Source organism: Chiloscyllium plagiosum, unplaced genomic scaffold (genome assembly GCF_037043375.1).
Source record: "Chiloscyllium plagiosum isolate Xiang-an unplaced genomic scaffold, Cpla_swu_hap1 HiC_scaffold_31, whole genome shotgun sequence".
Taxonomy (NCBI): Eukaryota; Metazoa; Chordata; class Chondrichthyes; order Orectolobiformes; family Hemiscylliidae; genus Chiloscyllium; species Chiloscyllium plagiosum.
In genome coordinates this window covers 7,096,453-7,109,743 of record NW_028270169.1, presented here as the reverse complement: position 1 = coordinate 7,109,743, position 13,291 = coordinate 7,096,453, and the positions used below count along the sequence as shown (strand labels likewise).

Here is a 13,291-nt window from a genome sequence, read left to right as displayed (position 1 = left end):
GCAAGAATAAAACTTATCATTCTCAATTTACAACAAGTTCTTCCTAATGAAGTCTTCCCAGTAAAGCTAATTTTTTTTTGTTTTTCTGCATTACAGAATCATAAAAATATTACAGTGTAAAAGGAGACTATTCTGAAGGCACTAGCTCATTAAATCAGCATTATTATCTATTGCCAACCTCCTGTTTTTACCCATGTTCTTACACATTATGTTTATCCAAGTAATCATCTAATGCCCTCTTGAATGCTTCAATTGAATTTGTCTCCACACTTACAGGCAATGCATTCCATACCCTAACTACTCACTGAGTGATAAAGTTTTTCCTCACTTCACCGTGCTTCTTTTGCCAATCATTTTAAATCCATGTGTTCTTGTTCTTTTTCCTTTTACGAGTAGAAATTGTTTCTCCCAATCTACTCCAGCTAGCTTGCTCATGATTGTGAAAATATCTATCAGATCTCCTTTTAGTCTTCTTCTCTCCAAGGAGAATAATTCTAATTTCATCAACCTATCCTCATAATTGTAGTTCCTCATCTCTGGAAGCATTTTCACAAACGGCTTCTGCACCCTTTCCAATGTATTTACATGAATCCGATATTGTGGTGCGCAGAATTGCACACAATATTCCAGTTGAGGTCTAATAACAGTCTTAAACAAGTTCAGCAATTCCTCCTTGCCCTTGTACTTTATGTCCTATTAAAAAAAAGCCTAGGATACTACGCTTTACTTACTTCTCTCTCTAAGAGAAAGTGAGGACTGCAGATACTTGAGATCAGAGTTAAAAAGTGTTGTGTTGGAAAAGCACAACCAGTCAGGCAGCTTCCAAGGAGCAAGACAGTCAACATTTCTAGCATAAGCTCTTCATCAGAAATGGCGGAGGCGGGGGGGGGGGGGGGAGGCAAAGGGGCTGAGAAATAAATGGGAGGGCAATGGGGCTGAGGGGAAGTTAACTGGGAATGCGATAGGTAGATGAAGGTGAGGGGTGGTGGTGATAAGTTGGAGTGGAGGGTGGAGCAGATAGGTGGGAAAGAAAATGCACAGGTAGGACTGTTCAAGAGGGCAGTGCCAAGTTGGAGGGTTGGATCTGGGATAAGGTGGGGGAGGACAGGGGAGGAAACTGGTGAAACTGACATTGATGCTGTGTAGTTGATGGATCCCAAGGCAGAAGATAAGGCATTTTTCCTCCAGATGTCGGATGGTTAAGGTTTGGCAATGGACGAGACTCAGGGCCTGCATGTCCTTGGTGGAGTTGGAGGGGGAGTTGAAGTGGGGGCTCCATGACTAATCACTGGCCTCTTCCACCATCAAATTCTAGCCACCCCAACACCTGGAGGAAGAATGTCTCATCTTCTGCCTTGGGACCCTTATGCTCGAAATGTCGACTGTCCTGCTTCTCGGATGTTGCCTGACCGGCTGTGCTTTTCCAGAACCATACGTTTTGACTTACTTCTTGCTCTGTCTGTCCTGCCACTTTCAATGTTCTGTGAAATCTGAATTACTTCAGATACATTGTTTAAATTTAGGCTTTATAGGTCAATTGTTGAACTGAGTCCTTACAGATCAATTTTATTTGGTCATCGGATGGAAGCATCTCTGGCTCAGACGTAAGGTGAAATTAGGAAAGTGAGGGTGATCCCTAATTGCCCAGAGGACTTTTAAGAGTCCTCCACATTGCTATGGGTCTGGAGACACACAGAGGCCAGACCAAGTAAGCATGGCAGTTTTCTTCCCAAAAGAGGATAAGTGAACCAGGTGCGTTTTTCCACTATCTACCATGGCAGGATGTGAACCCAGGTTCCCAGAACATTACCTGAGCTTCTAGATTAATAGTCTAGCAATAATACCACTGGGCCTCTGCCACCCTTCGGCATTACATTTATATACAATCTACAGCAGAGAAACAGGCCATTTGGTTCAACAGTCTGTGCTAATATTCATGCCCCACAAAAACCTTCTCCCACACTCCTCCATTTAGTTTGTTCAGCATACCTCTACTCTTTACTTGTTCATGTGCTATCTAGCTTCCCCTTAAATGCAATGGTTACTGTTTAACCAGTTCAAAGGCTGGCTGAAGTTCAGATTTGTTTTTCTAGTGCACTTTAGGCACTTGTTAGTTTAAAGAAACAAATTCAGTTCAAACTCATGACCAGCCTACCTTCAATTGTTCAATGGATGTCACAGGTGTACAAGCTCAAATAATAAATTTGCATATACTGAGTAGGGCATTCAAATACTCCCAAAAATCTACTCACTGACAGGATTAACTCATCAATGCACACAGTTCATACAACGCACTGTATTTACTCAAACACATGATCAAATTTTTAATGCTTTTACAAAATCAGGAATGTGAACTATAAGCAAGTCATGATCATTTCCCCAGGAAATTGCTCAAATGAAGATTGCTGCTTGTATGTTGTGGTAGCTCATAAGTAAATAAAATTGAATGATGATTATGTTAATGACTCATTCCAAACAAATATTCCATTATTTGAGATTAATTTATCAGAAAAATTCCATTGTATTATTTAAATCAGGCAAGCATTTTTACTCTCTTCACATGTGCTACATTTTCCAATGACCAGAATTGAACACAGTACACAAGCTAATGCTTTGTGCAGTTTGATTATGACTTCTTCTGAAGTTGTATTCTATTATTTTGGCTTTGTAGTTCAACATTCTGTTGGCTTTGTCAATTGCTGTTCTGCATTGGTTGAATAAATTGACTGTTGAGTCTACTAAGACTCTAGGTCTCTTTTAACTTAATCCATTGCAAATTAGAACCATTTGTGGAGTACACACACTGTTTTTTTGCTTGTCATGTGCAAAGTTTGTGCTTGTCTGTATGAAATTTTATCTGCAATCACTGCAAATGGAATCTGATGCAGAGAGATGGGTGCACTCATACATGGTAATATACCATTATGGCAACAATGCCCAGGATCAACATAAGGTTAAACTATTACCTACTTACTTGTGAGCCATACTCATCTGAGTCATTTTACCTGATGCAATAATTTTCTTCAGCACAAGTTACAGCAGGATAAAAAAGCAAACAAACAGTACAAACCTATGAGACAATTGCCTTCCTTTTAAAAAAGGATCATGCCCAGACTCTCTGTCTATGATTGGTTCCATTGTGGTATTTTTAGTAAACATAGCTTGCTTTCTGGCTCTTGATTTTTCCACATGTGCCTCATTAGTGCTAAAGTACAGCAGCACAAGCTGACCTCCACATGGAGCTGAAGAAGGAAAGAATCAAGTGCAATGTTCAGGGACTAAAGCAGTGCACTGAAGAGTCAAGTCCAGTCTCTGATATCTGCATTGTGATGAAAGACTATAGAGACTTTGCCTTATCAGCTACAGAAAGAGTTATCTATGAGGTGATCTAAGTGAGGAATGTAGGGCAATAATTGGCATATAAAAGATCAACCACAAGGTCATATTAAAACAAAACTGTTGGATTGGGATAAGGGAATATGGGGTCAAAAAAGGTTAGTTTTGTTTCTTTACCTACAAGTGTAGTTCAACATTTGGAATATACTACAGAGACAGTAGTAGGTGTGAAAACTTTGGAATCATTTCAGAAACAATTCAGCTTAGAAATAACTGAGCAAGATAATTTTCCTCATCCATTAATAATTTCAGAGTTACTCTGAAGTACTTTTATTCTAACTATTTGACAAAATGGTGGAAAACATTTTCCAAAGAGCAAGCATCCACACAAGAAAGTGAGATGTATGACCAGCTAATCTGTATTGGTTGAGATAGCAACATTGGGACACCAAAACAGCTCTAGACTCTGCCTTCAAATTATACCATTAGAAATAGATTGAGGAGGGGAGAAAGGATGATGTTTTTCATTCAATGTCTTTTTCTAAATACACCACTTGTCCAACAGTGACGCACTCCCTCAGTACTGCATTGGAGTAAAAACAATGACTGCAGATGCTGGAAACCAGATTCTGGATTAGTGGTGCTGGAAGAGCACAGCAGTTCAGGCAGCATCCAAGGAGCTTCGAAATCGACGTTTCGGGCAAAAGCCGTATTGGAGTGTCAGTTTCAATACTCAAAAGGGAGAAAGGGAAGAACACATTTAACTAACCCAATCTGACATTTAAGGATGGGAATAAGAGCTTGAACTCTGAGTTGAGTACTTATTTTTTACTTTACTGATCCTTTGCACCACGATTAAAAGTTCCTTGTAAGAAAAGACCAAAAATCAAGTATCACATCACGAACAATATTTTATAGCCAAAATTAATAAATAGAAATTTTGGTGAGATGAGTTATTATTTCCACCTGAAAGCAGGAAACACAACTTATATCAATGTTATGTTGTATATTTTAAATCAGTTCCAGATTTGTGTATACTGATCTTTGCAGAGTATGAGGATTTATTGTGCCTAATCAAACTCCAAAGGCAACTAAGTGGTTTGAGATAGTTCACAAATATGTATCCACAATTTCTTACACACAATGTGACTTAGCCACAGTGGGAGTGTTTTCCTCTAACTAATTGATTGTATCATCTGCCTACTCAATCATAACAGGATAGGTTAGTTAAGTTTTTTTTTAAAATCAAGCTAAGAGGTCAGTGGTGGAAGGAAAAAGACTTTCCTTTATAGAGTAGCTTATCACATCACAAATTACTTTGAAACATAATGAACGTTGTTATGTAAGCAACCACAACAGTCATTTTACAGAATGTGGGATCTCACAAAAACAACAACATTGAGTACTTAAAACTTTTTTAGGGATTATGCTGGCTGAATATTGTCAAATAATGTTCTGGGTTCTTTAATGCCAACCCGAACAGGGAACTAGCATGCTGTTTAACATATAAGCTTAAGGTCAGCACAATGCAGTGCTCCCTCAGTACTGCAGTGGAACAAAATCTCTGACTATGTCTTCAAATTTTGGATTATGGTTCAAACTCACAGTCTTCTGTCTTCTGTCAAAGGTGAGAGAATATTCAAGGAGCTACATTGAAACTGCAATAAGCAATCCTAGATTTTGGAGAAGATCTCAGTCGAGTCTGAAGAGCCATTCTAGCTCTTTTAAACTGGCATGAGGAAAAGTATGCAACTGAGAAAATGTATAACCAGAATATTGTGATGTTCGACCTTGCAGCTCCCTCCTTACATTTCCATCAAAGCAATGAGCAGTGAGATTTTTTTTTTTTACCAACTACCTTGTTTCACTGTAAATCTGTTTTCGTATCTAATCCCAAGAGACTACACACGGTAGTAAGCGCCAACTTCAGACACTGCATTTCCTTACTTGACACCATGAGGTCAATTATATTTTCAGTGTGATAACATTAGCATGTATTCCCTAACCTTACAGGAAGTAGATGTCATTTCAGTGCATTGTGCTTGTGCTTACAGTATGAGCAGGATCTAAGCCAAGGGTCAGCAATTGTGTGCCAATATCATAATTAGTGCACTTCGTCACCCGCCTATTGACTTACAAAAATACAACGGGGTGTGTTAACAGATAAAACACAAAGGAACCCAAACAAAGTTTGTGTTGGCTTGTTAGGCTATGCAGGAAGTATCTCCTTATCAGCTGTGAATTAAGAGTTTTCCTTAGTTCGTGTTTCTATAAGGGGCCACACGCGGCCAGGGGAGTAGGCAACTGCAAAACCAGACTGAACGTCCACTGTAAGATCCGAAACACACCCTGATAAAGATTTCAACATCAGATATTTAAACAACACTGTGCCTAGCACAGGAAGACGGTACAAACAAGCAGGAATTTAAATGTTTTCCGAGAGGGGCCATGAGACACACTAACTGTTCAACCTCTGAAGTTCTTAAATAAGATAATATAACTTAAAATGGGGTAAATTTTTCAATCGTTAGAAATATTTCTTGGGTTGATAGGCAAAAATCAGTTTACACTTTAGGTACTATGAGGTGAAACAAACTACAATTTCAAAAACTGGCAATTAAATTCCAAACAAATGGAACAATATTGTAAAATATTGGAACTAACATTATGGACTAGGCATTTCAATTTATAATGGAATATTTTTAAGGATTACAAGGTAATTCCTAAGGAGAAAGCATTTCAGTGACAGGACCAATTTACTGTGCTTTTTTGTCAAAAATCCAAATTCAACAGCATGCCCATTCAGGAAACAGGGCTCAAATGTGGTATTTAGGGAAATTGTATTCCATTGATTGTTTTATCGATTTAACTTTAAACACTTACCACTCTTAATTTAAATAGTACCAGGAATTAAAAACTGTTCCAGTTTAAAATGTGAGCACTGTAAGTGATTGAATTCCTGTTCATTAGAGAGATTCAAGGGTATATGTGGCTTCTGGTCCAAACATATTTCAAATTTAAAACTTTCTTTCACTTTTGAATCACTTCATCACCATCCACTGTAATATCTATGTACCCCTAAGATTTCCAGACTTCAACTTGAAGTGCCAAGCATCACATATGTCAGACTTCAGCCTATTTGATTCACTCCATATGAGATTCCAGCAGGCAACTGAAGGCACTGGATACTGAAAAGTACCCTGGTCCTGAGAAATGCTGATAATGACACTTAGGAACTGTGCTCCAGGATTAACAGTATCCCTAGGCAAGCTGATCTGGTAAAGTTACAACACTGGCATCTATCCGACAATGTTGGAAATTGCCAATGTATGCTCTCACAGATCACAGGCAAAAGCACAGAGAAAGGCCCTTTGACCTATCGAGTTTGCGGCAATCCTTTCAAGATGGCGGAGGCAGCAGGATAGGAGATGTTCAGGCTCCCAGTCCGCTCATTTCCTCTCATATGACTGGCCACATCCTTTTTCTTCTGATGTTAAATTTTATTTTCATTTAACTTTTGAATCAAAGTCATTTTTCTTCTTTCTGCGGCTATACTGGTCGAGTGAGGTTGTGAGGAGCTAAAGAGCAGTGGACCTGGTCTGTTCCTCGTGGTCATCACTGACATGGCATGAGTAACTGTTTCAGCAAGAATGAATTGGGGTTCGCTCTTTTCCTCCGACGTTTTGGCGACATTTGCAATGGTGGTGAAGTGAATGATCTCTTGCATGAATAATCTCTCAGTCCTTGGGAGTTAATTACGACAGTCAATTGGTTCTCAGAAGTTGAAATGGGTGCTGGTCCTTGACAGTTGGGACAGCCTCCTGGCTGTGGTGGTAGCTGGAGTATTGGCAGCTATGAGGTGGTTTTGGCTGAGGGGACGTTCTGGGTCAGGTCAGTAGTGCCGAGGCTGCTTCAGCTTGCTTCCTCCTTGGTGTTGTGGTGTCAGGGACAGCTTTGGTAGCTGGGAGAGTGGCAGCATCCTGTAGCCACTTAGGAAATCAAAAAAGCCGAAGATGGAACAAAAAATGAAACTTGTCCTAACTTTGCGTGATTTATTTCTTTATATAATTTATGTAATTAAAATGGCACAAGCTTATGGCGATTTATACATATTTTACTGAATTTTCATATACATGTAACAATGAAATTACTATTATTATCATTATTATTGCTGATCAGATATGACCACCTAACTATTTTAATTCCATTTTCCAGCAGTTGGCCCATAGCTTTGTATGCTTTGGCATTGCAAGTCTACACATAAATGCTTCTTCTGTGTTATAAGGGTTTCTGCCCCTACCACCATTACAGGCAATAAGTTCCAGATTCCCATCACCCTCTGGGTGAAAAAAATGTTTACTCACATCGCCTCTAAACCTCCTGCCCCTTACTTTAAATCTATGCCAGATACTTCCACCAAGGGGAAAAGTTTCTTCCTGTCTTCTCTTTTTATGCCCCTCATAATTTTATATATCTCAGTCATGTCCCATCTCAATGTCCTCTGCTCCAAGGAAAACAATCCCAGTCTATCCAATCTCTCTTCATAATTAAAATGCTCCAGTCTAGGCAATATCCTCTGCATCGTCTCCAATGCAATCACATCTCTCTAATAATAAGAATTCTAGAACTGCACACAATATTCTAAGTGTTGACTAATTAACGTATTATACAGTTCCAGCAAAACCTCCCTTTTCAAATGCTATGCCTTGATTAATAGGAAAGAATACAAAAAATTTTAGTTTTCCCTGAAGTTGAGATAGGTGCTGGTCCTTGACAGTTGGGACAGCCTCCTGGCTGTGGTGGCAGCTGGAGTATTGGCAACTATGAGGTGGTTTTGGTTGAAGCGACATTCTGGATCTGGCCAGTGCTGCCGAGGCTGCTTCAGCATGCTTCCTCCTTGGTGCTGTGATCTCAGGGACAGCTTTGGTAGCTGGGAGCCCTGATCTCTTGTGCATTTCTGATTTCCAATTCTGCACCATTGATGGCCATGTCTTTGGCTGCCTGGGCTATTAGCACTGGAATTCCCTCTCTAAATTTTCCTATCTCCATCTCTTCCTCCTTTAAGATTCTCTTTAAAACCTATATCTTTGACTACAATTTAAATAATCTGTTCAAATGTCTTCTCAATCAGCTTGATCTCAAATTTTGACTAATTACACTCTAGCAATGCTAAGAACCAAACAGCCAGGTTTCTCTTCAAATAACTCAGACATTTTGAAATACTGCATGGAGATGCTAAAGCATAGTGATGTTTCGGAACATAGGACTCAGTATAGGCGGCTGTATTCTCATTTAGTTGCTACCTACGTTACTTTCCCACTTGCTGAAAGTTATGTGCCATATTTACATGATGCTTCATTTTTGCTGTAAAGTGTTCGCGATATAGGTATTTGCAAACCCAGTCATGGTCAATTGCTTTGTGAACATAACTCCCTGGAGAAATCTAGTAGCATGGAGGTAATGCTATGCAGGTCTTACAGTTACAGGAAGCGTGACTGTTACTCAGATTTTGTTTGCAGGCTATCCTGCAGCAGATGGCACAACTATGTCAAAGCCTTTCTGGTAAACCAAGACAATAAAAACAAACCATTGAAATGTGTAGCTATAAGTGAAAGGGTTTAAAAGCATAAGCCCTAAAGTATCAACAAGTCTGATTAAAACATCCAAATGCCATTGCATCTGTAAATGCCTCGTGATATCTCAAGATGGCGGCGGCAGAGTAGCAGCATGTGGGCTACTGAGCCCAGGGCTTGTCCACTCTGTCCGCTTTTATTTTCTTTTTAGTTTTGCTTTTTAACTTTGCACTTTTTTCTTTACAGTTTTTTTCCCTTACCTGTTCACCTCGGTTGCAGAAGTGGCATCTGCGAAAGTAGGCCCTGCATGGCAGCACGGGCCCAGGGAGCAGTGGGGCCAAGTTAATGACCAAGTAGAAGGCATCCAGTGGCAGTGGCAGCAACGCCAGGACAAGGCGGACATGATTCCACCCAAGCCTGAGGTCTCCTGGAGAGCAAGGAGCAAGCAGTTCACAGGCTTAATCCCCTGTTCCAGATTCGCAAGCTGAGCCAAGGCTCCGGGTCCACAGCTTGGCCCAGGTGCCTGACACAGATCCAGCAATAACAGCAAGTTCGGTCCCACTGCAGAACCCTGCAGCAGCGGCAGCAGCTACACCAACAAGGTTGGTCTAGCATGAACTCATGGTGGTAGCGGTGTTGGTGGAAACAAAATGGTACCAGAGAATGGCGACTCTTCCAGTGGCAGCGACGTGGTGAAATGCAGTTGGAACAGTGTGTTAAGTTTAACAGAGGGACTCGAGGCATTGGTGTGCAGGAGCCCAAATCCAGGCCCATGGTCGAACTAGAAGTGGGAGTTGTTCCAAACACCACCTAACTTTATTGAGATAAGACGAGAGGATGAACTCTGCTGTTTTATTTTCTGGCTTTATAATCTGTGTTTTGGATTATTCTCTGTGTTTTAAGATGGCACCAGGAGAATTCCGACACTAAACAACACTTTTCACTGTATTTGTAATACACTAACAATAAATCAAATCAAATATCTTCTTTCTTATTTTAATCATGCAATTGAAATCCCTGTATGCTACCCTACCATCTGCACAATTGTGTATTGTTAAAATGATATACTGATGGGGTTGGATAAAGAAGTGTGAGGAATAGAAACATTTTAAGGTGCCTGTTAGGTTAAATGGTCAATTTCTGTGCTGTAAACACTAGTAAGCAATATAGAACTATGTCGCAGTGACCAAGAATAATGAGAGAAAGTACTGGAAGAGAAAGAAACTTAAAATGTAAAAAGAAATAATTGCACAGAACATAGCTTGCCAAAACCCATTGCCAAGTTATTGTACATATATATGCAGAACAATGGTCTCCCTGTAGCCAAGCTTCCAGGATTCTCGATGCACCCATATGTGGGTGGGAAAGAGTCTACTTCAAAGTGTAAAACTGTTATTCAAATAAATGGTGTATCATAATGAGGTTCACAATGCCTTGCAGCAACATCAACTTTGGGCCCAAAAATAATGCATTGTAAAAAAACGTTTCATTGGTCTCGAATTAATTAATTAACATTTTGTATGAGAAAATAAATTATAGGAGAGAAAAAAAAGTGAACCGATTAAACTATCACCTGCAGAAAAGACACAGGGTAACACATTTCATTTGTTATCAGAAATATTCATTTTCCAGTCCATGTACGTTGTAAGTATCTGGTTGGTGTAGATCTGATAATAAAAGCATGAAGGAACTTCAAGGCTGATGGTTAAGAAAGTTTACTACTGCTTGAATGCAATCTCCTGATTTATAACAAAAGATTTGATACTCACTGTGAAGTGGTGACCCAGAGGGACTGCTTGAGAGACCAGCCACTGGACTGCAGCGCCCACCCTGTTTGGTCGACAGCTCCTGTTCTATATCTTCCAGCCCGGCACTCTTCTGAAATCGACTCATGCGATTTACCACACGAGGAGACATGTGCGTTCTGACAGAGGGCTGTCCGCCATAAGGATTTACTGGAAACACATGCGAGGTGCCCCGGAGTGTGCTAATTACTACCCAGCGACAGTCCTGGCTGAAGCAGATATCTTGCACCTGCAACAGAAATGTAGAAATTACAGCTGCAATATTAGTTTAATTGCACTTTTGAAGAAATCCTTCAACAGCCAAGTTGGAATGAATGGCTTGGCTGTACAATTCTATTATTCTAACTGAATTAATTAGATTTTCCAACTTAACAAAACTAATTGCACCATGTGGAGAGCTGAGAGACATTTTGTTGTAATATGTTGTTGTTTGAATGAAATGGAAGAATAATAAAATAGCATTGCTTCAAAATACAGAAGAATAAATAGAGTCACGTTTGCTGAACACGTTTCTAGTTTGAAACCTTGTATATCAAGAAAATATCAAAAAAATAGCAGGGATGATCACTGCCATGATTTTCCACATACACTATTAACCCCTCCCAATTTATAAACATATACAAGGTCACATCGGCTCTCGGGAAAAAGGGCCCAGCCTATCCAGCTTCTCCTTATAATTCAAACCCTCCAATAGCGATAACAACCCTGTAAATCTTTTTTGCAACCTTTCCAACTTAATATCATCCTTCCTATAGCAGGAGCATTAATAAGGTGAATAGCCAAGGTTTCTTCCCCAGGGTATGGATGTCCAAAGCTGGAAGGCATAGATTTAAAGTGAGAAGGGAAAGATTTAATAGGGACCTGAGGGGCAACGTTTTCACACAGTGCATATATGGAACAAGCAGCTAGAGGCACCTTAAAATGTTTCTATTCCTCACACTTTTCTTCATCCAACCCCATCAGTATATTTTAACAATACACAATTGTGCAGATGGGGGGTAGGGTAGAAGCAAGTACACGTCCAACATTTTAAAGACATTCAGACAGGAACATGGATAGGAAAGGTTTAGAGGGATAAGGACCAAACACAGGTAAATGTGACTAGTTTATTTTAAAAACCATGGTCGGCGTGGACGAGTTGGGCCAAAGAATCTGTTTCCATGCTGTATGACTCTTTGACCCTGGTAGAGAGCTTTAACATATATTTACCAACTGTGGGGATACTCTTACCTCTGAGTTAGAAGGTTGTAGGCTCAAATCCATCTAAAACAAAATCTAGGCTTACACTCCAAACAATGGTAATACCGCAACACACTGTTAGAAGTGGAGACTTTTGTGTGAAGCATTAAATCAAAGTCTTAACTGTCTCAGATAGACTCAGGTAAATGTAAAATATCCAATGGTAATATTTTGAAGATCAGCAGTTATGCCCAGTTTCCTCAGGTCAATATTTATATTTCATTCAATACCTCCTCATAAAATAGGTATCTGGTCATATGGCATTGCCATGTGTGGGATCTTGCTATACACAAATGCCATGTTTCCTCCATTACAACAGCGACTATAGTTTGGAAGTATTTCATTGGCTGTTAAGTGCATTGGGGCACACTGTAATTGTGAAAGATGCTCTCTAAATGTGAGGTTGCTATATTTATAGTTAAATAACCTATTATTCTGTTAAGTTTTCTTATAGAGCTAAATTATTTCAATTCTTTCTTTCATTGTATTTTAGCTCTCGTATATGAATATAGTGTGTTTTCCTTCAAGCCTGGTAGTTTAACCAATCGGATTGCATCTGGAATGCAATGCTTGGCACTTGTTGTTAAAAAAAGAAAATGTTAGGATCTAGGCTACCTTCTTCATATATTTTGAGGCGGTTTGGTCTGGTCTATAACAGGATGCATGTCTAACATTCAGATGCTCCACTTTACCTTCACACACTCACCAGTCTGTTTCAGCCAATTAGAGACCTAGTAAAGCTATAATCTTCTTCCCATTCCTAGGTAATCCCATCAATTTAAGGATGATTTTCTTTAACTTTGGATCCCCAAATTGCACACAGGTGGGACAAGTGGTGTCTGCTGAACCGGGTGAATGCCATTTTCCAGACTGTGCTGCTCCTTCTGCTGTTCACACATGGTATTCCATCCAGAACTGTGAAGACATTCAAACTAGCACCTTGTGGAGGTTTCTTCTCTATTTTCAGCAGGCTTGTGACATGTTCCCACAAAATGGTAGGAATATTGCATCTTACCAAGAGGTTTTGAGGTCATTTTTGAGGGTATTTCCTCTGCCCTCCTGGTAACCATTTACTATGATGAAGCTCTGAGTGGAGAACTTGCTTTGGAAGTCTAGTGTCAGACATGTGGACAAAGTGATCCTCCGAATGGATCTGGCTAACTGCAAACCATATCTCAAGTCAGCATGATTTTAGAGCCTCTAGCCTGCCAGTGGATGGCAGGAATTTGCAGAGTCACTGCTGATACTTCTCAACAGGTTTGAAGTGTCTGCTGTACATTATTCTTATCTCAGACACGTAACATTGCTGCCTTGCAGACCATACATTTGGTATCGGAT

At 39.9% G+C, this 13,291-nt stretch overlaps 1 protein-coding gene across 2 annotated transcripts in view; it reads right to left on the bottom strand.

Annotated features, from left to right (window-relative positions):
• bcas3 (BCAS3 microtubule associated cell migration factor) overlaps positions 1 to 13,291 on the bottom strand; it is a 1,223,934-nt gene that overhangs the window by 698,812 nt on the left and 511,831 nt on the right. For both annotated transcript variants that reach the window (XM_043718095.2, XM_043718097.2), the window contains exon 15: positions 10,679 to 10,943. In XM_043718095.2, the coding sequence (XP_043574030.2) occupies positions 10,679 to 10,943 (265 nt within the window). The remainder of the gene's footprint in view (positions 1 to 10,678; positions 10,944 to 13,291) is intronic.